The 24,536-nt window shown below is 47.6% G+C and overlaps 2 protein-coding genes across 3 annotated transcripts in view; one reads left to right on the top strand and one right to left on the bottom strand.

Annotated features, from left to right (window-relative positions):
- Positions 1–6,482, bottom strand: part of LOC135818139 (protein phosphatase methylesterase 1-like) — a 12,814-nt gene extending 6,332 nt beyond the window's left edge. The window contains exons 1-8 of the mRNA XM_065331478.1: positions 6,350–6,482; positions 6,109–6,230; positions 4,974–5,068; positions 3,892–3,949; positions 3,330–3,381; positions 2,635–2,703; positions 1,222–1,307; positions 308–398 (exon numbers count right to left, since the gene is read on the bottom strand). Coding sequence (XP_065187550.1) covers positions 308–398; positions 1,222–1,307; positions 2,635–2,703; positions 3,330–3,381; positions 3,892–3,949; positions 4,974–5,068; positions 6,109–6,230; positions 6,350–6,405 — 629 coding nt within the window. The 5' untranslated portion in view covers positions 6,406–6,482. The remainder of the gene's footprint in view (positions 1–307; positions 399–1,221; positions 1,308–2,634; positions 2,704–3,329; positions 3,382–3,891; positions 3,950–4,973; positions 5,069–6,108; positions 6,231–6,349) is intronic.
- A 230-nt stretch (positions 6,483–6,712) lies between these two features.
- Positions 6,713–24,536, top strand: part of LOC135818178 (fas-binding factor 1-like) — a 29,860-nt gene continuing 12,036 nt past the window's right edge. For both annotated transcript variants that reach the window (XM_065331528.1, XM_065331536.1), the window contains exons 1-10: positions 6,713–7,096; positions 8,276–8,332; positions 8,859–8,955; positions 10,204–10,258; positions 12,086–12,124; positions 19,034–19,142; positions 20,288–20,434; positions 21,748–21,891; positions 22,476–23,256; positions 23,566–24,166. In XM_065331528.1, the coding sequence (XP_065187600.1) occupies positions 7,066–7,096; positions 8,276–8,332; positions 8,859–8,955; positions 10,204–10,258; positions 12,086–12,124; positions 19,034–19,142; positions 20,288–20,434; positions 21,748–21,891; positions 22,476–23,256; positions 23,566–24,166 (2,061 nt within the window). In that variant the 5' untranslated portion in view covers positions 6,713–7,065. The remainder of the gene's footprint in view (positions 7,097–8,275; positions 8,333–8,858; positions 8,956–10,203; positions 10,259–12,085; positions 12,125–19,033; positions 19,143–20,287; positions 20,435–21,747; positions 21,892–22,475; positions 23,257–23,565; positions 24,167–24,536) is intronic.

The following is a 24,536-nucleotide window of genomic DNA, read 5'->3' as shown; positions in this document are numbered from 1 at the left end:
TGCAGTCTTCAGGCATACACGCACATAAGACATAACACATATGAGGCATAACAGCCTCAACACAACTTATTATAACGAAGAAATGTCACTCGTTAAAAACTTAATAAAAAGTTAGATTTACTTCCTCGTTATATTTATATGTCACAGTACCTAATCTGCGGATAGAACTGGTTCGTCCTTTGTGGACTCATCAGCGCAGGCTGCCACAGCACAGAGAAATGTTATGTCGTGTTATGTCACAGTACCTAACATAAATCCTTACATGGGCGGAAAGACAAACACAGCACACAGGAACAGGCAGACTTACGCCCACTCAATAGCGCCTTGCAGCGAGGCAAACTTCTTTGGCTGGCTGCGAAGAAATGCCTGCATGGCCGACAGAGCGTCCATTGCCGTACCTATCACAAGGGGAAAATACATTGTGCAGAGAATGCATAGCCATGCCCATCAGAAGGGGAAAATACATTAAGAACTCAGATGGTGAGCCAAGGAAAAAAATTGTAACATGGAAACTGTGGAATGCCGTGGAATGCCTCAGTACTCCTCGTCAGTTTTGTGCCAGATTGTGCACGGCTGACTGTTCAAAATCTGGTTTAGTTGGTGGACTCGATCGCACAACTTGTGCCCACAATTTCCGTGGAAAATACATTGTGCAGAGAATTCATAGCCATGCCCATCAGAAGGGGAAGACTACAATGTTCAGTGTGGCCTTTGTAAGAAATACGAGTGCTTCTGGTTGACAGCCTAGGACAAATTAGGCAGGAACATAGCGAAATAATATACATGTGTGGGGGTAACTACACAATACACTGTATTTCTTTGAGAGAAAACCCAAGCACCCGGTTGGCTAACCAGTAATTGGCAGTAACACCAATATCTTTGGCCAAGAGTAAGAGATATTCGGTGGCCTGAGGATAGCACCCAGCACGAACTCTGAGGAATAACAATGCGTTTCGGTCTATCACTGTACAGTGCGATGTGTAGCATAGAGTAGATGGACTCCACAGGGAATCGTAACCTGGCGCCCATTTCTTGCAGCAGCCTGTGGGGAACCGTCACCTAGCATCCCAGCAAGCCACCAACAGCACCTGGCTACACAAGGCTACTCAGCTGTGCCTGTGGTGTAGCTGATGAGTTAAAACACAAAGTCACAAACACAAGCTGACCAAAAAAAGCAGAGTCTAGCTATAGTAGTGCAGATTACACCGACCACCGACCTACCTTCTACAACATCAATAACAATGAGGCCAGCAAGAGATGGAAGTGATCTTGAGTGGGCAACACGAACCGCAAGAGCGCCACCCATACTGAAAACAGCAACAAACAGCAGAGGAGTCGGTTAGTTGGACTCATCACGGTTGCAACGTAAAAGTACGAAGAGCAGTGGGTGTTTGCGTGTGACCATAGCGATACGCGAACATCTGCCATCGTAAACTTGCTGGCTCTGAGAGATTGCGAAAATCAGTGACAGACACGAATATTGGGTGATTTACAGTAATATGCAGGGTCTGATAAGTATCTTTTATGCAGGGTCTGATAAGTATCTTTTATGCAGGGTCTGATAAGTATCTTTTATGCAGGGTCTGATAAGTATCTTTTATGCAGGGTCTGATAAGTATCTTTTATGCAGGGTCTGATAAGTATCTTTTATGCAGGGTCTGATAAGTATCTTTTATGCAGGGTCTGATAAGTATCTTTTATGCAGGGTCTGATAAGTATCTTTTATGCATGTGGGATAGAGCAGTAGTATATGTACATCATGCATCTCTGACATGCTCCACTCCGCGACCTGCACTGTTCACTACCTATACCAGGGGCGTCGGAAGGTATTTTAGTGTGATACGGTCAGCCATCTGAAGTACAATTTACTCGTGTGGGAGGGGTGGTTGAGCATCAAATTTCGGAAATTTAGAGCCGAGATGATACGAGTGTATTTTATTAATACCTGGGGCAAAAGGTGGTACGGTCAATACCGCAGTGACCGTACCGTGACCGACGCCCATGTATACAGCAGTTGCAACATACAGGCATGTAGTGCTTCAGCTCCCTGCACCAGCCCTCAGATACTGTTATTGCCAGGAGTACATGATAGCCAGTGCAGTGTGCAGCTTTTGCACGGGTGTCTGCCAAGGCAAACATTTCTGGAGTACATCACAGTTGCTGATCATAGTTGATGTAGGTAAGCAGAGGGAAGCAGTGCAGTGCAGTGCGTACCACTGAGCTGTAGTCGTGCAGCGAGCGCAATGCATCATTAACATGTGGTAGTCTATCAATTTCACCGTGACAGCAATCCATTCAAGCTGCATACTCTGGCTTCAATGCACTCTTGCTATAGCAAATAACTTGATTGAGAGTGGGGGTTACCACTGGTACAGTGGAACATGCACCCAGTGTACTGAGAGTGCTGAGAGTGCTGAGTACTAGTACCGCGGAGACAAAGTGTATTGCACAGAACAACCAGGGTCAAGGTACGTTTGCTGCTACTCTGAGTTTCATGTTTTTAAAGCAATCATCAGGCAACAGTGGGGTTATTCATAGAATTTTCTGGTGATCATCCCAGCCCACAGATGGGGCGATGCACGGTGAGGAAAAGCATCTCATTCTTGCAAGCCAAGGCATGGTCTCTCCACATACCTGTGGCCCATCAGAACTATAGGCGGTGGTTCACTGCCATACATGGCACGGACAATGTCGGTCACATCACTGCAGCACACACGCAGATAGACAGAACGACTCCGCGGACTCAACACACAACGCAACGCAAACATTCGCTCAGACCATACAGTATCGTTGGTGGAGCACAAGTTCTAGGCTTTATCTCAGTAGGTTTCGATAATCTGTGCTAGCTGGTGTTGGCTAAGGTTCCTGTTAGATTATAATGTGGCAAACTAGGTTGGCAGCTACTTTCTAGTACCTTGGTGTTGTTCTTTATTCAATTAACTTTATTCTTATTCACTGGTTTGAGGGAAAGAAACTTTATTCTTCGACTGCACTGAAATCTTGGCCAGAAAATTGGAGCTAACCCCCCAAATGAGGACCTCCCATGACGTGAACATCTTTGAACAACATTAGGCGTGGAGAACAGCCCACCAGACATATCTGGGACCAACACTGGTTTAGCTCGGCTAAACGGCCCATGCCATGGGATAAGGCCGGTCTCCTAGCAGGTCATTCCTGACTCAGCATGCGCAGTACTGCAAAACTCCACGTGAAAGATTGCAAAGTCCATACACAGACAGAGCTAGTACACAAACCATCACTCCGAGCGTCTACAGGAATCATGTGCTAATCACTGGTAATACTAAACACAGCTGAATACAAGCTCCTACCACACAAGTGTCTCAATGTCCAGTTTATAGTCATCATCAGTGTGGGAATCACCTGCACAGGAAGCCACACATGAGACAAACAAGACGTGTGCTACGGGGATCAGGGCAAAGACAAAACCACACGCCACTGTTATCACAACGCATTAGTTACCAGCATACATATGCTTTGCACAAAGAGTCAGCTCAGCTTTATAAGGGGCGTGATTTTTTCCATTGCGCTGCACACACATACGCACACATACGCACAGAAACACACACAGTGGCACACACAGTGACACACACACACAGTGACACACACACACACACATACACACACACATGCACGCTAACACACACAGTGACACAGTGACACACACATACACACACACACACACACACACACACACACACACACACACACACACACATACACACACACACACACACACAGTGACACCAACACACACACACACACACACACACACACACACACACACACACAGTGACACTGACCCACAGCAACATGCACATATACACACACAGCAACATACACACCGGATACCTATTCTCGTCTGCTACTCACCATGCCCCCGGAGATCGACTGCAGCAACTCGACAGTTGCACATCTGACTCAGATCGTTCTAGACAACAAGAGAAAAGGAAAACCATGACAAACAGGCGTTATCAGCCAGCTATTTTGTACGAGCAAGAACAAAGCAATGCTTATTCATTTGGTCGAAGTACAACACAAGAACTAGAACACCTTCTTGCCGAGGCAAATGAGCTGAGATCTTGAGATCTTGGAAAATACTGAAGAGTCATGATGCAATATCAGATAAATCATGACTGGAAATATCTGAATTTAGGCGAGACCAAAAAAATAGAGATTCCCGGGCCCTCCCGCACCAAAATCGAGCCAAAGCCAATTTTTTTTTTTTTTTTGAACAGTTCATACATGTACAGTACTGATCGTGTGAGTAGATCTGTGACGTGGAGTCACACAAACCCGAGCTTGTACGACTCCCAGATGTACAGATCAGGGCCATTGTTGGCCGAATTATAGAAAATTGAACGGGTAAACCGCGTACCTGTTTTCTGTAAAAAAACCTGAATAAAAATTACCGGAAAATGCTGTAAAAAAAGTTCAACATGGCATGCACACATATATACTGTATAAGCAGAAAATTTCGTCGGTCAATAATTTCGTCCAACTCCAAAGAAAGGGAGTTCGTCCGGTTGTAAATTTCGTCCATGGATCATAAGAGTGTATTGAAAAGCTGGACAAATTAATATTAGTCCAGCATTTAATTTAGTCCAACAGCTCGTTGGACGAAAAAGACGAAATTAAATTCCAGACGAATATTTCGGCTTGTACAGTAGTCATGTACATACATGGGAAAAAATAAAAAAATAAAATTCGCCCGACCGCACCAATTTCACATGGGTCCTGCCCGGGAATCTCGGTTTTATTTTGGTCTCGCCTTATCACAAAATCCAATACTGTCACTATAGACGGTAGCAGGGTGAGGCAAAGGTCTTGACAGGGCATCTTGCACGCGCACAAACAATGTCCACACACACACAGCAATAGCATCATCAGAGCAAGGGACGTTACCGTAGCCGGGCTAAAAACTGATTCCAACGGAACGTGGTCCCCGTGCTTACCGTCAGAACAGCAAAGGAGAGAGCAGACAGACCTCCACCGTGAAGCAGCAGCAAGACTGCTCCCTCCGTACCTTTGTGATAGACACGGAACACGTACACGATCACACACCAGTCAAGGAGAACGACGGCCATTGCTCCACTACAATGTACTGCAAAGAGTACAGTTGATATTAGTTGTGAAACACATCATGAACAAGGGGGTAGGTAGAAGATTGGAACCCCCTCCTCCCGCTGTTTATCGGCTCGACAGATGCTGGCCCCCCCCCCCCCCCCGGCAGTTTATCGGCTGGACCAATGCTGCCCCCCCCCCCCCCGGCAGTTTATCGGCTGGACCGGTGATGGCTAATTCCCTAATGAAAGCAGCACAGCAGGTTCACACTAGCGGAATAGCACAGTCAATGCACTGGTGGTGGTGGCGGCAACGGTGGTGGGGGTGGGGATCGTGGTGGTTGTGATTTTGTGCTCAGAGCCATGGCATTGCTATGTCCCGTTTCATATTCATAAAACGGTAACACCATGAATGCAGCTACACCCATATGAGGCATATCTCTCTTATCCGGACCTCCACGTTACGGGCACCCTGTGGGTGAGTTCTAGTGGAAATACTACTACTCTTTTGCCAAGTTTTGTTGAAATAGTGACATCATATCCCTGATCTCTAGCCATCAAAATGTATGTGATTCAGAGTTCCGGACATTTCCAAGTTACAGGTAGTGCCCGGTCTCGGACTGCCCGTATAAGAGAGATATGAGTGTACTTCAATAGCATATTTGCCAGTCCGCATGTCAAGATTGGGCTGTGCAGTGTTCAGTCAAACAAGTGTGTTTCGGTAGTGAGAAAAGAAAGAAGCGTAGAGCTGCGTGAATACGACTAGAACACGTAGCTGCCACTTGTATGCATATTGGGATAGATTGTCTTCAGTTGATCGGAGCAGTCTACTGCATGCACTACATGCAGTGCACGCACTTGCTTCCACCCTGGGTAAAACCCCAGCAGTCTATAATCCACAAAGTGTATGGGGTACATGGTGTATGTTGTGATCCTGTTTCCCCATCTGCAGTTATCTATTTGAATGTGTAAACAATTGGGAGTATAACGAACTCCTGCGTGCAGCGAATGTAGTGAGAGGATATGTTGGATTCACCCACTGTCACGTCCTCTTTCCTGTCAAAATATTGCTCCCAGCTCGACGGGGTGAAATCTCTCCTACTCCTCTTATTGCGAGGAGCGCTGGTGGCCGATTCCCCCGACGGTGTTCTGCGAGAAACGGAGCGTGTTTTGTGAAGAGAAAGCAATTAGGCATTATTTAGAAGAACAAAAAAACACAAAACTTGCAATGTCAGGCTAAGAGGGATATAAATTGTGGCAAGGGTTACCTCGGTGGACGACTACTCATTTGGCCAAGCAAAGCCTTTCGATGAAGACTGTCCATGCTGAGGTAGTTGTGTACAGTGTATCGTCTAAAAACTATTTTGAATGAACACACACCATTGAAGTCAGCTTCTACAATACAATAGTTACTTCGAAAATGTAATTGTTTGTTGGTGACCTCACATTTTTGTGTCTTTGCACCATGACATAACCTCTCAAGACAAGAGAGACTGAGATCACGAGACACGTCTGCATGGAATCAATGCCATAGCAACGTCCTTTCAAAATGCTGCAAAGAAGAAATGAGTGAGTGACATGTCGACAGTCGCTTGTCCGAGTCAGAGTTTATAGCTGGAGGCAATAGTTGCTTCGACCTTTTCCTTCTTGAATATTTTGCCACGGCCACGGACTGAAGTGAATGGAAAGAAGATAAGACCGTGGGCTGAGAGTTTTTCACTGCGGCCGTCCTCCATAGCGCTTGTCCGTACGTTCACGTTTTGTTCAGTACCACCATCCGTGTGTGGCCGACTGTCGTCCCTAGAATACTGAGGCCTTATCGCACGGAGCTAGGAACACAGTACGCAGTCAGCGCTCCAGATGCATCGTGTATCTTGAGCTGTGTCGGACATGCTGCTGACGATCTGAGCATCGTCCCCAGTGCTGGAACTGCAGTGCACACTCGTTGCTGCTTCAGGGTGCTGTTCGTGTGATCTGTGCTACAATGGGACCGAAGCGAGCTGGCTCTGGATTGGGTAAGGCTAATTTTTACTTCAGTAAAACGAGGGAAGCGTAAAAAAATACGATCCCTGAGCGAAACTAACCGGCAGTGGCTATGCGAAAGAAATCATAATGATGAGTCAGTGCCCGGAATTCCGGACCCGCTTACGAGCGCCGCAGTATATCGGAACCACTTATGAGCGCTATGTACATGTACATGTATACAGATTGGGTCGCTAGTGCATCGTTAGCGCGCACTGTGCCGCAACTTTGCCAAAGCCATGATTTCAACTGATGATATAGTCGCATAACCTCTATTGTCGTAGTAAACACAACCAACCAAGGTCTGTGTGTCCATCATACGGTAGAGCTGGTTATGCAATTACGTCATCGGATGGGTTGGGTTGTTTTGTACGACGACGTTGACTAACTTGACTTGCCACTTGCCAAGTTGCCACTCCGTACAAGTATAGTACAATACAATTACAAAGCACATGCGATGATGCCGGGCATTGGCCTACTACATTATAGTAACCTCTAGGTCTAGGACTATGGGCAGCTCCACCTCCAATCACTATAGTCGTGTACGTGTGTCTGTTACATTGTGTGTGTGTGTGTGTGTGTGTGTGTGTGTGTGTGTGTGTGTGTGTGTCCGGGACATGTTTGTTTGTATATTTTATTTGAATTCGCAAATCCAAACGAGTGCAAATGCTCAATGACAAGGCAGTGAATATGTTAGTGTGTTACAGGGAAGGAGAGCCTTGCTGGTGAGAAAATAAAAATAAAGAATATATTAACTGGTTTGAGCGAAAAAAAGAATATAGAATTACTTCTGAATGAAAAGCGAAGTGTTGTCGAAACTAGAAAAGCCAGCGGAGACATGTGTTTGCATGGTTCTGTTTGTCCGGGAATGTGTTTGTATGCGTGTGTTTGTCCGGGAATGTGTTTGTATGCTTGTGTTTGTCCGGGAATGTGTTTGTATGCTTGTGTTTGTCCGGGAATGTGTTTGTATGCTTGTGTTTGTCCGGGAATGTGTTTGTATGCTTGTGTTTGTCCGGGAATGTGTTTGTATGCTTCTGTTTGTCGTGGGAATGTGTTTGTATGCTTCTGTTTGTCGTGGGAATGTGTTTGTATGCTTGTGTTTGTCCGGGAATGTGTTTGTATGCGTGTGCGTGTCCTGGACATGTATTGGTATGTGTACTCTGTGTGTGCAGCTGCAAAGACTGGAGGAAAGTCTGAGGACGACTGGGACCTGGATGATTTATTAGCTGGTAATTGCAAAGCAGTGATTGTTCAGTAACTTAGGGCCTCCCCCCCGCCCACACACACAGACACCATCTCAATTCAGTTGAATGTTGACATGCGGAAATCTTACTTCTACATTAATTTTGTACATTTCAACCAGTCCCGTCCATTAAAGTGTGGCCGACTGATGAATGCAAAGGTAGGGGTAGCACAGATCATCCATGCCCAGTGCTACCACAACCAGCAAGTCCAATCTAACCAGAATAACCTGTCCCAGACAAGCATGTGTATGCTGCTATGTTACCAACCTTTGACAATGATATGATTGACATGAATCAGTGTAGGCTACATAATGGCCCTCGGCGGGAACGCTGCTGATTGGTCATCCCCTTGATGACCATAACGTTGTGACCTCGTTACAACGTGTATTACATGAGGTGTGCGTGTGTGTGTATGTGTGTGTGTGTGTGTGTGCGTGCGTGCGTGCATGCGCGCGCGCGTGTGTGTGTGTGTGTGTGTGTGTGTGTTGTGCTGCATTGTATTTCTGCAAAGGATCCAGCATGGCTGCCAACAGCAGCAAGCCCACGGCTGCTGCGGCTGGGAAATCGGCAACAGCACCAGGCAAGGCGTCCAGCAAGACTGGTAACAGGTCAGCCACACAAGATTCTTGATTGATAAAATGATAATAGAGTTTCAGTAGAGAGCAGTGGTTTAGCCATGATCTTGGTCATGTACTAGTGACTGTGGTTCTGGAGAAAATATACATGGCATGCGGACAGTGGAGCAGACATGGCCGACATCATGTGACCCATTCGCGGCTGCGGGGGATTCACTGGTGTTGGAGCCAACATGGCTGTCTGGCATGGTCTTGTGATGTATGTGCAACAGGCCTATCAAAACATAGCAATCCTGCATGTGTATGTAGTACAGTGTATTCACTGTCAACATGCTAACCACTAGCATAGCACATCAGTAGTGGAATGTGAAATCCAAGTTCCCGAAGCTTGTAAGCAGCTGAGGTCCAGGGTGGCACTAGTCAGTATAGTACTCGTAACTGATGACTGTATAGGTCATACCCATGGACAGTTATGCCTGGGGATTAGAGGGGGGGGGAGGGGGTTGTACCCGGATCAAGTTATAACCAGGCCTGAGGGGCACCCATGGCCAAGTTATCCGCGGGGGGGGGGGGGGGGGGGTTGTACCCACGGCCAAGTTATACCCAATGCTTATTAGTCAACCAATAAACATGAAGTTCTTGCAGGTCGCAGTGATGTACTGGGCCCTGGCTCCGGCCTGTTTCCCCGACAGGCCAAACCAGCCACGCTCCGTCTGTCTCTTTGGCTTCCTCATGCACATCCATGTCCCCCTGTAGCAGACGGAAAGAGAAGAGTGTTCTATACTGACGGGCCTGTAATCCGGGGAGCGAATTAGTGCTGTGTTTGCAGTCCAACTGAGCAAAGTCCAGCATTTTCCGCATGCACGTCTACGTGATACCTCAAGCAGCACAATTCAGAGTGTTGTGATCTGGCTCAGGGCCGCCGGAACCGGTCCGGTTGGTCAGGTTATCACCGGACCAAATGATTATACCCACCAACACATGTTCACTACTATGCAGGTCATGTGTACCGGCTATATCATACATAAGGTCGGCAGCGTCTATGTATTTCATCAGCACAGCTATTAACTGGCATTGTGGATAGCGCCTACCCAGTCCAATGTACTTTTTTTGTCTTTCAACATGATTTGTAGGTTTGTGTTCTCTTTAGAAAAAAAAGAAGGAAAAAAGTATGAAAGGCACTGAAACTACCGGACCAATCAAAAACAGCTTCCGGCGGTCCTGCGGCTCTGTCCCATTCTTGGTATGGAGCGGCTATTGTTCCTTCTTCTTGTTCTCTAGGGGCAAGTATGATGACCTGATGGATCTGTCCAGCTCTGACTCCTCCACGAACACTGTAAGTACTACTAGTAGGTGGAGAACAGAGAGTTTAATTAAAGCCAGCAATTATATTTTAGAAAGGAAAAGGATATATGGAAACGAGTTAAGAGTAACTCTCCACCACTGTAACTAGATACTATATACAGTCAGAAAGTGCAACAACTAGGCACAAAACTGACAGAGTACTGAGACATTCGACGTCCTGACGTTTTGTGCCTAGTTGTTGCACTTTCTGACTGTATATAGTATCTAGTTACAGTGGTGGAGAGTTACTCTTAACTCGTTTCCATATATCCTTTTCCTTTCTACTTTTATTATTGGCTCAATACCCGAGTTTCAAATTATATTTTAGAATGTACTGCATCCGCGTTGTGTTTGGCCTAGTTTCCTAACTCCGGATACGGTATTGTTTTTCAACTAGCAAACGCAGCCCTGCTATATATCAAGGACAGTGGAAGTGGAAGTGCCCAGACAAACAAAACGAAGAGAACTAGGGGCTATGGCTAGGCCTGTCCGAAAAATGTTCTGAATTTTTTGCATTTTGGGGTACATTTTGCATTTTTGCATTTTTTCTGAATTTTGCCCATTTCCGGTCGAATTCCAAAGTTTCAGCCAAGGTTTCAGCTCGACCAAGTCAAGTTTGGCTTGCTATTTCGGTGTCTTCTGTCCCTCTTGCCTTGGCTGAGACTCTAGACTTTGCACTGGCCTCCTAATCACACAAAATATGCCAACACATGGGTAATAGTTCTACATGTACATACAGTACAGCCTCGGGTGTGATGAACTGATGATGTAAAACTAGATGTGTTCTAGTAGTACATGTACATCAAGAGTACGGGTGGTTATACTCTTGAGTACATGTGTAGTACAGCCTAGTATCCAAGCGTAAAAGGGTAACACAAGTGACTTGAGAAAATGATTAGCTTTGCAGGCTTGTCAGGCAATGTCAGCAAAAGTGACAAGATCAGTATGATCATGCAGTGGGTGTACATGTGACATGATTAGAGGTACATGTACGTACATGTACTAGCAAGGCAGGGATACTAGATGTAATACATGTACAGTGTGACATGGAAAACCAATAATTTTTGTGATCACCATAGCATGGCGGCCATTTTAGATTATGGTTGCCATGGCAACGGATGCATTTTCTCTGCGTTTTGGGTTGTTTGGCTTTGATTTTTTAATTTTTTTTACATTCCCCTTTGATTTCTTGTTTGAATGTTGCCTGGAAAACCGTGCATTTTGCATTTCCATTTTCCGCAAATTAAAACACATTTTTCGGACAGGCCTAGCTATGGCGGAGCCCATGGCAGAAGCTCATCAGCGACCAGAGGTCTCAGCATACATGTGCCGACATGGTCAACATCACCTTCGAATAATCCTGCAGAGTAGCTCGCAAGCACTGCATGATCAGAATCCATGCTATTGCTACATGTCCATCTCAAGTCACATGATTAACTTACTGGTATTCCAATCTACACTGTAGTTTATACTTTACGGCATGGTGGGAGTGCGGTTACACGGCCAAGCAGTCACCGTAACTGGACCTGGTATCCTTCATTTATCTATCAACCCTGGTCCCCTATCGACCCACTATGCATGCACTACACCTGCGGCATGGACTACACCCACTATGCATGCACTACATCTGCGACATGGACTTCAGTGGTAGTTTGTTGTGTTGTACAGTTTATACTCAAAGTACAAGAAAGAAATTATCTTGAACCCTGCGCTACTGTGGACGTCCGCTGGCCATATTTTACTCATACGTGCAGGCTCGGAAGACCGTGACTAGAGTGCTGCCAGCTGTTCTTGCTCTTTTCCCTTTCCTTCTGTGCAGACACCCGCCAAACCCAAAGCTGGTGCAGTGAAACGACCGGTGAGTGCTGCTGATGGTTTGCAGAGCAAACTTAGGATGTAGAAGAACACCCCCTGCTAAGAACAAAGAAATACACTGCTGCTTGCATCACATTACTAGAGAAAGGTTGCTTAGGGTGGGTAATAAGAGCTCTATCAGTGTGTAGATATGCAACCCTGCAGGACTTGCTGACAGACTATGATGCTGTTCAGCGTCGCATGAGCTGGCAGATTTGATATCTCCTGGGGGAGGGGGTCATTGTGAGGATGTGATTCTGGGCTGCAAACACGTGGAAGTTAGAATATGGGTTACTACTACTAGTATCAAAGAAAATGAAGTTGAAGACACCACTGCAGCTGTACTTATGGTTGATAAATATGGTGGTAAAGACACACCCGGCAATATGGCAGTAAACACACGCCTGCCCACACACGCTCTCTAGGCTGCAAAGTTCTGGCACAGAGCTCTCCTTCTCACCACCACCATCATCAGTTCGCGCCTGGCGCCTGGTTGATGCATGGTTGGCGGCATGGTTGGCGGTATCCGGCATAGCAGGCTGGTACATCAAGTAGCGCATGGCACATAGAAGATGACACAGCAACGACATAGCTCGATTGCGACGTACGTTTTGTCCCCGCCGGACTCATCAGGCAATCTTCTTCTTGGATGTCTTCACACGGAGCTTAACTCGGGAGAATGAAGTTGAAGACACCACTGCAGCTGTACTTATGGTTGATAAATATGGAGGCGCACAGTGCCCTCCAACTCTGATTGAGCGTCCCCCCCCCCCCCCCCCCCCCTGGCCCTGTAGAGAAACTGGTGCCCCCCCCCCCCCCACACTGTGACTAATTTGGGGCGATTTTGTGTTTTTTCCATGCCATTCAAAGAAAATGCAGTTAATAGTCACTAATAGAGGGTTCATAAAGGCACACTTGTCTGGGGTGAAGTCGGGGGTTCGCCCCGTATGTTGCATATTCCATGGCAAGACAATTATTTAGGAAATTGGAAAATTGGATTACAGGGTAAATGTTTCCCCTGCCCCCCCCCCCCCCCTACTATTTTTGACCTGGCTAGTACCCTGATGCATGATGCACCACTATAATACTGTACAGGCCAGGCCCGGAGCCAGCTCCTGAAGGGTGGTACGGCCCCAGGTCCACTACAGGTGACTGATTATCCCCCACGCCCAATTTCACAATCCTGGGAGGATACATTTCTAGTTCTACACATCCTATCTGTTTGTTTCAGCTACATATTCCTCTAGCAGCAGATATTACTGATAGCACAATAGACCTCACTGGACGAGAAGAACAGTTTTGGAGGGAGAGCCTCTAGCGAGGAGTATAATATTACTAGCAGCACCACCGGCCAGCGTTGCCTGGCCGAATGTGGCATGCGGGTGAAGCAAGTGCATGAACAGCACACGTGCTCAGCACGTGGTGGTGGCCAGACCGCTGAAGTCCTGGTGAGGGAGATTCTTCATCGTTGGAAGGAGAAGGAGGGACGTCTGTTACGCCTTCGGGATGCTGGTCAGGGTTGTCCATCACCTGGTGGCGGATGAAGCGGCTCAAAAAATTCATAAACTTACGAACAAAAGTGCGATGCGGCTCTTCACTGCAGATCAGATGCAGAGTGCAGTCAGTGCAGATCTTTTGTATCCTTTTGTTGCAGATGTTTCTATTTGCAGAGAACGCTTCACGTGGTCCGCAGCGCTTGTGCGGCTGCTAGTGCTACCTATGGCCTAGGCTAGGTGGCTACATGATTCGCACGCTTCGCGTGCTCAGTGCTTCTGCGCGCGGCTGCTACTGCTACTCGTACTGATCGTGTCTGCTACCACCTACACTGTTCGCACGCTTCGCGTGCTCAGCACGTGGTGGTGGCTACACGATTCGATCGCACGCTTCGCGTGCTCAGTGCTTCTGTGGCTGCTTCCGCTAGCTATAGCTACACGATTCGCACCCTTCGCGTGCTCAGTGCTTCTGCGGCCGCTAGCTAGCTACACTGTGCTACACTGTTCGCACGCTTCGCGTGCTCAGGGCAGCGCTGCTCCGCAGCGCTTCAGCGTGACACAAACACACACGTCACAGGTGCCTCTTCTTTATAAGGAGCGTGACACACACACACACACACAGACACACGTCACAGGTGCCTCTTCTTTATAAGTAAAGATTAGGATTGCTTATTGCTAGTACTTTGGGATCATGAATAATATTAGTGCACACTGAGCACTCCCATGAACGCTGGAATTGGTAAAAACTGGTACGGCCATGTACCAGTGGCGCCGGCCCTGCAGGCCAAGACTGCACTGACTGTGCTGACTGCACATCATGACCAGTGACAGAGTCAGTGACAGTGTCAGTGACAGTGACTGTAAGATCACATGACAAGCACGCAGCAGCTAGATAGCTATCTCCTGACATGCATGGACAACTGGCATACTGCCATGGCCGCAGCCGCCGTGTGCATGACTACATACATCCAAGCCAGGTCACTGTATGTGCAGACAGTTCCACTAACTGGACATGAACATTTTTTGGCGGATGAGTGAGAAATCATTTTTCCCATCCGAATCCGATGTAGTGCCGCACTGGTGCGAACAGAGACTTTGTCTTTGAGTTTCCAGTGTTCTGTGTTGGTGTATCTACTAGTCAGATTGAAGCCAGGGTGATATGTGTGTGTAGCTGACTGTGTTGATTAGCCATGTCCAGACCAGAGTGTAGGTCATGCAGAAGTAGTAGTAAGAATGGCAAGCTGCTGAAGTGTCTGCACTCTGTGTGTGTGGAGTGTTTGGAAAAACACATCAGTGGCAAGGGCTCTGTGGGATGTCCTGAATGTGGAACAGTTACTCCACCACCACCACTGGCTGGTGTGCCCTTGCTGCAGTACCTGCCAGACAGTGATGTGTCTAGTGATGGGTTTGGAGAGGAGGAAACTGCTGCAAGTGCTGGCCATAAGAAGTTGTGTGATGAATGTGCTGAGAATACAGCTGCAGTTGCTGTTTGCATGGACTGTGGTGACAATTTCTGCACTGGCCATGCCAGTATGCATCCAACCTCACGCCGATCATACAAACACAAGGTTGTGCCACTCAGTGAGGCTGGGGGTCATACAGGTGATAGAACACCAGCCCGCCAACACAAATGCTCATTCCATCCCTCGTTTGTACAATGTTCGTATTGCTTGAGTTGTGAGCAGCTAGTGTGTAAGCAATGTGTAAGCAGTGGTGATCATGCTGCTCACAATGTGCAGACTATTACTGATGCGTCGTGTAGCATTCGTCAGTCCTTGAAAGCCAAGCTGACTAGCACATCGCATAGAAGTGGCAGTGTTTTTGACGAGTCAATCAAGAAGTCTGAAGCGGCACTGAGTGGACTCCGTGATGAGACTGAAGGCGTATCCTCCCGGATCAATGATGTTTTTGGTGGTCTGAAGAAAGCCATTGAAAACCGCCAGCAGGAGCTTCTGGACGAGGTGGACCGATTGCAGTTGTCACATCTTCTCCCCCTTGAAGAACAGAGGCGGACGCTAATCGACGGTGCCTCGTTTAGCAAGACAGTTCAACATCTGGCAGAGAACTGCAATGAGGATGTGAATTTCTTAAAGATGAGTAGATGGCTGGAGGAAGCAGCGAAGAATGCTGTGAGTGCATCTGAGAGGGATCTGACGGTGTTTGCTCCGGGAACTCTATTGTTTTCACCATGCCGCATCGAGGAGCTTACTGCGGCCATTGCCAGCACTGGTGTGGTGAGTGACATTGGTATGCTGTCTTCGAAGAAGAGTAGCATGACTACTGCAGCCAGTGTTGTGGAGGGAGACGACCTTACCGTGGTCATTGAGCCGAGGAATGACCACGGTGATAGTCTGTCTGTGACGGAGGTACATTTGTCTGGTGTTCGTGTTGAAGTAACATCTGCGGACAACACCACCGACACCATTGATCCTGTGATGATGCCCAGCAGTAGTCTTAATAAAGGGAGTAACATGATGGCAACGTACAAGACGACCGGAAAGAAGGGTTCAGTGCAGGTGTCAGCCATGATCAGAGATCACCATGTAGCTGGAAGTCCTGCAATGGTTACCATTGTCACCGTGCATCCAGTTCAGTTTGATCCCAGGCAATGCCATCCTGATCTTGTTCTGTCAAATGACAACAGAACGGTTACTGGTGGAACTGCTTCCAGTGGCAGTAAGTGGATGTCAGTATGTGGCCGGAGGAAATATAGTAGCGGCAAACACGAGATATCCCTCCGTCTTGATCGCATCACTGCTGATCGCGTTCACCACATGTTCTTCTTGTGTAATGCCCGACGTCCACGACTAGACTCATATCAGATGGGAGAGAATGCCTTGTTTGGATGGTACAGCAACTGCACCGGCACTGGTGACTGGACAGGCGGTGCACTGGGACAGCCGTGGCGAGCCGATGACGTAATTCACATGTCATTGGATTGTGACAATCGCACCTTGGTCGGTCGTCATGAGCGTACTGGAACAACCGAGACACTGACCAACGTGACAGGGGAACTCTACCTCTACATCAGCCTGATTAACAGAGGAGATCAAGTCACTATTTTGTAAAGCTTCAATCCTCTTGATTCACAAGAAGGCGGTGATGAGGGCATATATAATATATGTGTGTGTATGTGCGTGTGTGCGTGTGTGCATGTGTGTGTGTGTGTGTGTGTGTGTGCGCGTGCATGCGTGTGTATGCGTGCGTGCATGTGTGTGCATGCGTGTGTGTATGTGCATGTGTGTGTGTGTGTGTGTGTGTGTGTGTGTGTGTGTGTGTGTGTGTGTGTGTGTATGTGCATGTGCATGTGCATGTGCATGTGTGTGTGTGTGTGTGTGTGTGTGTGTGTGTGAGGAATGCATCAGAATACAGAGTTAGTGACCCATGTTGTAAAATGATGTGTTGTTTTCCTGTGTGATGGCATTCCCCAAACTGTCTCGTCTAGTCGCGTGCATGTGTGATATGAGCATGCGCGATTTTGTAGTCGAGAGTCCTTTTGTCAGTCTTCTTGTTCGTCCCTTTGAGTGTTGTCTCCATTTCCGTAATGTCAATATAAATAATGTAAAACAAACAAGTCGTGTCCTTTGTGTCCTGTGTCCCGGGGAACGGAATGGCTGAGATTCCGTAACACCCAGTGCCCCTAATGGCCTGACCACTGTACAATGTGTTGTCCCCTAGCTACTGCATGGAGGATGCTCACTGTCTTGCTCTGTTCTAGTTCATAACGTTCTATTCACTTTAGTTTCATGATTTTTCATGTGTATATCACCCTGGTGTTTATTGTCTTAGTGAACTGGTGACTGTGTTGCCACAACTAGTCACTACATTTCCTGAATTTCCATTGCTTCTGTTTTCTTTCTCTGTTTGTTACTGTGTTTATTTCTGCTGGAGTTGGCTCCAAAGAACTAGGGAGTCATTTTCTACATTGCATGTACTTGTATGATAATCAATGAGCTATACATTGCCACTGACTGCTGTTGCTTTCACCACTGTGTATGGGGTTTCCCCTACTAGCGTGTGCACTGACTGTTGCTTTCACCACTGTGTATGGGGGTTTCCCCAACTAGTGCGTGCACTGACTGTTGCTTTCACCACTGTGTATGGGGGTTTCCCCAACTAGTGTGTGCACTGACTGTTGCTTTCACCACTGTGTATGGGGTTTCCCCTACTAGTGTGTGCACTGACTGTTGCTTTCACCACTGTGTATGGGGGTTTCCCCAACTAGTGTGTGCACTGACTGTTGCTTTCACCACTGTGTATGGGGTTTTCCCCAACTAGTGTGTGCACTGACTGTTGCTTTCACCACTGTGTATGGGGGTTTCCCCAACTAGTGTGTGTGCACTGACTGTTGCTTTCACCACTGTGTATGGGGGTTTCCCCAACTAGTGTGTGCACGGACTGTTGCTTTCACCACTGTGTATGGGGGTTTCCCCAACTAGTGTGTGCACTGACTGTTGCTTTCACCGCTGTGTATGGGGGTTTCCCCTACTACTACTAGTGTGCGCACTGACTGTTGCTTCCACTATTGTGGGCTTGGTGTTTTTTTTCGTACAGTCAGACCTCGCTTAACCGCACACATCCGTTTTCCACCAAAACATCCGGATAGGCGAGGGAACTGGATAATCAGTCAAACACACAAGCTTTATGTATGCATGACATATGCTGTAAATCGGGAACCAATACTTTTCTTCCGGATGGCGAGGGATCCGGATGAAAGAGGACCGGATAGGCGAGGTCTGGCTGTACTACTAGTATTTTCACTGACCTGCTGAAAAACAGTAAATGAGACAACTGACGATGGCAAGGAAGAGGAAAGCGGTCTTGCATGTTGATTGTTGATTCCCGCTGCAGTTGGCTCCAAAGAACTAGGCAGTCCGCTTTTTCTATGTATGAGAATCAATGAGCTATATACATGTACAAAGTAGGTTAAGTCCTCTCTAAGTCCTCTCTGTGCACAGAGTGCCCAATACCCGGAAGGGCAGCCACGAGTATACAGTCAGACCTCCCATAACCGCACACATCCGTTTTCCACAAAAATATCCGGATAGGCGAGGGAGCCGGATAATCGAACACACATACTGAATGTATGCATGGCAGATACTGTAAATCCGTAACCAACGATTTTCTTCCGGATGGCGAGGAATCCGGATAAAACTCTCGGAGGACCGGATAAGCGAGGTCGGACTGTATTTTCCACCGACCGCTGTTGTTGTAACCCGTATTGTATTCGGTGTTTTCCTTTACTGGTGCCTGTGCTGCACATGACTGGCTCTCAGTGTTGGCACCGGTATTATTATTATTATTATTTTAACTGATTTGAGGGAAAGAGACAAACGGGAAAAGTCTATTATTATTATTCGGATCAAAGGGGAAACTGGCTGATACAGAGTACTGTGCATTGGTATGTTGGCTTATGACAGGTCGGCGATGATTTCGATGACGGCTTGTTTGGTGCTTCGGACAAGAAACCAGCAGCGGCAGGTAGAGCTACTTCTGCAGGAGCCAGTGCTGCTTCAGTAGGGAAAGCGGGTAAGAAATAGAGTGCCATGCCATATTACCCTGATGTGGGAATATAGCTACTTGTACTAGTAGTAGTAGTAGCATTGCGGAACTGAAGCAATTCATTAGGTACGCCCTTTATCGCAGTGATAATTAGGGCATACGCACGCAGTGAATTGTTTTTGTTTTGTTTTTAATCTGCGGACAGAACGGTTTCGTCCTTTGTGGACTCATCAGCGCAGCACGGAGAAAATGAGGCCGAATCTGATAGCAATGAAAAATATATTTTCCAAAGCCAGATACCAGGCCTGGACATACCTTGCCGGAGTGCTCAAACTGACAAGTCAGTGAGCTCTGCATAACGCGAACAGGAAAGGCACTACCCCACATGAGAGTTTTTGTTTTTACAACTTCTAAGTTAAAAGCAGCCAAATTGTTAATTAACAACATGATTGTCATGGTGTGTTATCGGCACTCAAAGTTATTAAGTACAGTGCAATCATCAGGCATGGGGAAAACCGAATAACGAGGGTCATGCTGTTACCCTCTATTGCAATTCTTTTTGCTTTTTTCATTTTCAGAATTTAGTCAAAGTTGGTGCTCCGTTCCCAGTACATGAAGTAGCATAGTAAAAACCTACAGTTTCCGAACTACTCGTACAGCCGGGGTTTCCTGAAAAGGGGCGTTGGCACATTGTTCCTGGAAATACATAGGTACCATATTTTACGGAGTATAAGCCGCACAGGAGTATAAGTCACGCCCAGATTTTTTGTCATAGAAGACAGGCATCTACCCTGCATTTCACGGTTCATTTGAGCATCGTAGTATAAGCCCCTCCCCCCCCCCTCCCCCCACCGACCTTTTTAGGGAATGAATTATGAGTGTTTAAAGTGCGGCAGTGAATGGGATTTTCGGTCTTTGACCACTTTCTGGTGAGCTGATCTACTCACCTCCCACCGCTTTAGGAGCTGCATCTGCGCCTTGATCCTTGAAGGGTGGTGGCGTTCCTGCGGATGCGGAAAACTCGGTTTCCAGCCGAGTCTCACGCGAACCGTGAATTTTTTTTAAAAAGTGTGGCTTCTACTCCGGAAAAGACGGTATGTGTATTTGGTGCAACTGCCCTCAGTACCACCAGACTTCTCAGTTGTGCTTTGCATGGACGTGTGTGTGTGCAGGTCAAGCAACTGCGGCAAAGAAGGCAAAGAAACCCGCCGCCGCCGAGGATGACTTGTTTGGGTCATCTGAGCTGAGCGACTTCGGTCTGGATGATTCACCTCCCGCTGCTAAGAAAGCAGCCAGCAAACCAGTTAGCAAACAGCCAGGTGAGTGACGAAAGTATTTTGATGTTGACTGGTGTGTTTATCTAGAATCGAAATTGGGCACTGGCACATTGTCGAATTCAGAAAATAGCCTTCGGTACACCCTCACTATCCATGATGTTGGGAATAGTGAACACAAGGCTCGTGTTCGCATATAATGGGCTTTGGGCGTGTAACATTGCGCTTCTCCCTGCTCAGTGCTCACTGAGCCAGATTCCACACAAAATCACTTCAGTGATATTCAGATCGTTCAAGAACGGAATATCTTGATTATACTTGTACTGATGTTGCCGGTATTGCGTCGACTATTCATTCAGACAAGCTGACAAAGCCAAAGACGGCAGCTGCAGCTGCCACCACCTTCACCGGCACCGCCGCCACTGGTGACCACATTGATGATTCCTTCAGTACGGATCTGAGTGCACTTGGTCTCGATGAATCTGGCCTCCTGCCAGGCAGGAAGCCTGCCAAAAAGGCTATCGCTGGAAAGGGAAAGGGAAAGGCACTGGACCCGTCTAAATCCACTACAGCACCGGCCGTTAGGAGAAGATTGCGACCTTCTAAAATATGTACTTCAGTAGACTCTGCACCTAGTGAATCACAGTGTGTGTTAGGTGCTTGTAGGTCCCGCATCGTGAGTGTGTGTTAGGTGCTTGTAGGTCCCGCATCATCGTGTAGCACTCAGGTATGAGTTTGTTCTGTACCTGGATTGGGTCCCCGACCAGGGAGGCCCAGTCCAGTCGCTACCGGCGGATGTGTCACCCTGCTGCGAAGGGAAAACAGCCAGACGTGTGTGGATCCATGCAGAAACTGGATCTACAAGTCAGCGTCATCATGATCGGGACTTAGCACCTTCAAGCCATATCATGTTTCCCACGTGCTAGTGCAATGGTCTGCGCTAAGAACCCCTTTCAGTGTTATTCAGTTACACATAGCACTGCATGTACGTGTAGACGTGTAGATGTGTGCACTTTGCCAGACTCAGTGTGGACGTAACAAGTAGCTCCAGTATTTCCTGTGACTTTTAAAACAGTATTACTTCCTAGCACTAAAACTGACTTTGGGTTGTCTTTTTGCTTTGACTCTTACTTCATGGTTTCACGCGATTGGTGTTGTGAATAAAACCGTTCTAAACTAAAACTGACACTAGTCTCTTCATCCATGCTGATAAAGGCCTTGGGAACATGTCTGCCTGGTTTCTTTCCAAGGGATTCATTGCAACGTTGTCAGCCCAAGGCAATAGTACTCTAGCAGCATTAGGGGAAACGCTTATCTTGCCTGATGTTCATGTACCATTGCCTCGATTCTGTATGCAGAAAAATCAGCCAAGCTGGCAACATGGCCCACTCTGTCAGATGATGACTCGGATTTTTCCGAACCACAACCTTCAAAACGCCCGGCTGCCAGCAAAGCAAAGGATAATATTGAAGACAAGCCACTGAAAAATCCAAAACCATCTGGTGAGTACAAGTGGCTGTAGTTTAGTGTACTGAACGCTACCATAATGCCACTTTCACCAATGCAGATACCTACAGTCCATTCAGAAAAAAATGAACTTCTAGCTTTTGGCCATAAATGGGTCAAACGTTGAGTTTTTTTAGAATTTTTTTCTGCAATCCCATATGGAATCCTCTTCCAATTATGTTTCTGAAGTTTTTTTGTCCAAAAAGCAAGCCATAGCAAGAATAGGATTTCGGCCAGGTTTTGCCCCAAAAGCACTGAATTGGGGAAAACCATCAAAATCCAGGCCGTTTGACCCCGCCTGCAACAGTGCATTCTGCGGTTCGAACCCCAGTTCAGGCACCCTTTTTGGACCCTTTTTCAAATTTCAAAGTTCGCAGCACTGCACTGTGTACGATGAAATCACGAAAAATCGCCAAATACGGGAGCTCGCCAGAGCCAAGACCCATCTTTTTATGAATGGACTGTAGGCAAGCCTCGTATACAGTATTCCTGCTTGGATGGAGGATAACCAGTAGTGTGTGTGTGTGTGTGTGTGTGTGCACACGTGTGTGTACGTGTGTATATGTATGTACACTGGCAGGCACGTTAGGGAAGGCCCCCGGGGGCGTCACCAGCGATGCAGGGCTGTTCGACGATGACAGTAACTTTGGATTTGATAGTGACGACGACAAAGCTGCCCCAGCAAAGCGTCAGGCTGCTGTCATCAAGACAAAGCCCACCGATAATCTGAATTCTTTGTTTGGAAAGAAGCCGTCAGCAGATGACCAGGGGAAGAGCAATGAGGGTGGCGGTGGCTCTCGTCGAACCTTTGATGGTTTTGCCTCTCGCCTCGGCTCTGGGAGCACACAGCCGTCTGGCGGGGGCAGGACGCAGGCGGTGGAAAAATCCACCTTCAGCACTGACGATGAGACCACGTCCAAAGGTCGTGGCGACAAAACTGACTCAAGACCATCATCTAGCAAGCAAGTCAGTGCTGGAGGTGGTGGTGCAGGGCAAGCAGTAGCTGAGTCCAGTTCAGCTAGTGATAGCAGTGGCAGCATTGCTGGTGGGTACATGCCATCTGGGACGGCAGCCGCCACAGCCGGTGGCTATACTCCATCCAGCGGACCACCCAGAGCTGGACGTCGTGCACGCGCTGATCAGCACGAGAGACCGAGTACTGCGCCTGGCTTTCAAGCCAAGCAAGTTCGCTTCACTGGAAATTTGGCCGACGTCGAACGACCGGCTAGCGTGCCGGCTAAGGCTGCGGACGATGCTTCAGATCTCTTTGGCATAGAAGATGCGGCGGCGAACACAACGAGGAGGGTTAGAGGCTCAACCAGCTCAACTGGTAGTGCTGGTGGGGACACAAGACTGCAAATGTAAGGACATGTAGCAGTGTACCGTACCAAACATGCTGGTTCTCTGATCTCTTCCTAAACACATTTGTTTCAGCAATGCTGATTACAGTGAAGATGTTCATTGACGAATTTCTGGCTGTTTGTCAGATACCGTCGAATGTAGCATGATGATGTTATTTGCATTGCCACCCTTTGTGACAACATAGGAATTCTGTACATTACGTACTATCATTACCAATGGTGCTTCAAGCGGAGTTGGGGAAAATGCTAGACCTGGTCCCTAAACCGCTTTGCTAGCATGTTGTCCTTCATCCATTGTGCCCGCTTCAGGCAAGACCAGACGCCAGCGCCCAGGCCCGGCAGAGAAGCCCATGCACCCCGTCCACACCGGGCCGGTAGTCGTGACAACATACACAGACCGGCCTCGACCGGGGATGAGGACGATCTGCTCGGGAGCGGTGGTGGTGCTGCCGCCGCTGCACCCAGCTCTACTGCTTCCAAATCACAGGCACTGCTATCGGGCAAGAGAATCACAGGCAGCAAACAGCCTACACGTACAGTTGCTCATGAGCCTACTACTACTTCTACCCCCGATGTGTCTGCTACTGCAGGCAAGCTTCCTTCAAATTCTCCATCTACTGAATCACACACCACTGCTGCAATGGCTGCATCCAAGGCAGTGTTATCTAGCAGAGATGCTGAGCAGCTCACGCGGCTTACTGAAGAAAACAAGTCGCTGAAAGATGAACTGGAGACCCTGAAGGCAAGCAGTGTTGCAATGGAAGAGCAGCTGGCACGCCTCGATGCGGAAAAGCAGCAGATATCCAATGAGCTGGCCAGCAAGGCCGATGAACTTCAAGCTGGAATAAAGGAACGTGTAGAGTTGGAGACTACGGTATCGAGACAAACGCTAGATCTCAGCAACCTAAAGGTAGGAAATGGCAGAAGCTCGCAGGCAATTGCTTTCTGCTAACGTTATGGTAGAATGGGATAACTATTATGACTGAGTGTGTGTGTGTGTGGGGGGGGGGGGGGGCGGGGGGTGTACAGTCACCTACCTTTTACATAGCATCTAGGAAGACAACATGGGTTGGTGGAACGTGAAACAATGTGGGCTTTGCTCCCGGACTGCCCGTTCCAGTGGCCCTTGAGCTGGGACGATTTACATACACTTTGCATATGGCATCACTGGTGTGGACCGCGTATGGGGTCAGTTCACTGCTACGATCATGATCGCGTATTGTATAGACAACAAATCGACAAGAAATCCTGTAGAACTTCCCAATCCAGGGTTGGCAACA

Source organism: Sycon ciliatum, chromosome 1 (assembly GCF_964019385.1).
Source record: "Sycon ciliatum chromosome 1, ocSycCili1.1, whole genome shotgun sequence".
NCBI lineage: Eukaryota > Metazoa > Porifera > Calcarea > Leucosolenida > Sycettidae > Sycon > Sycon ciliatum.
Note: the sequence above shows the minus strand (reverse complement) of the source record. Positions and strands in the feature narration are given on the sequence as shown.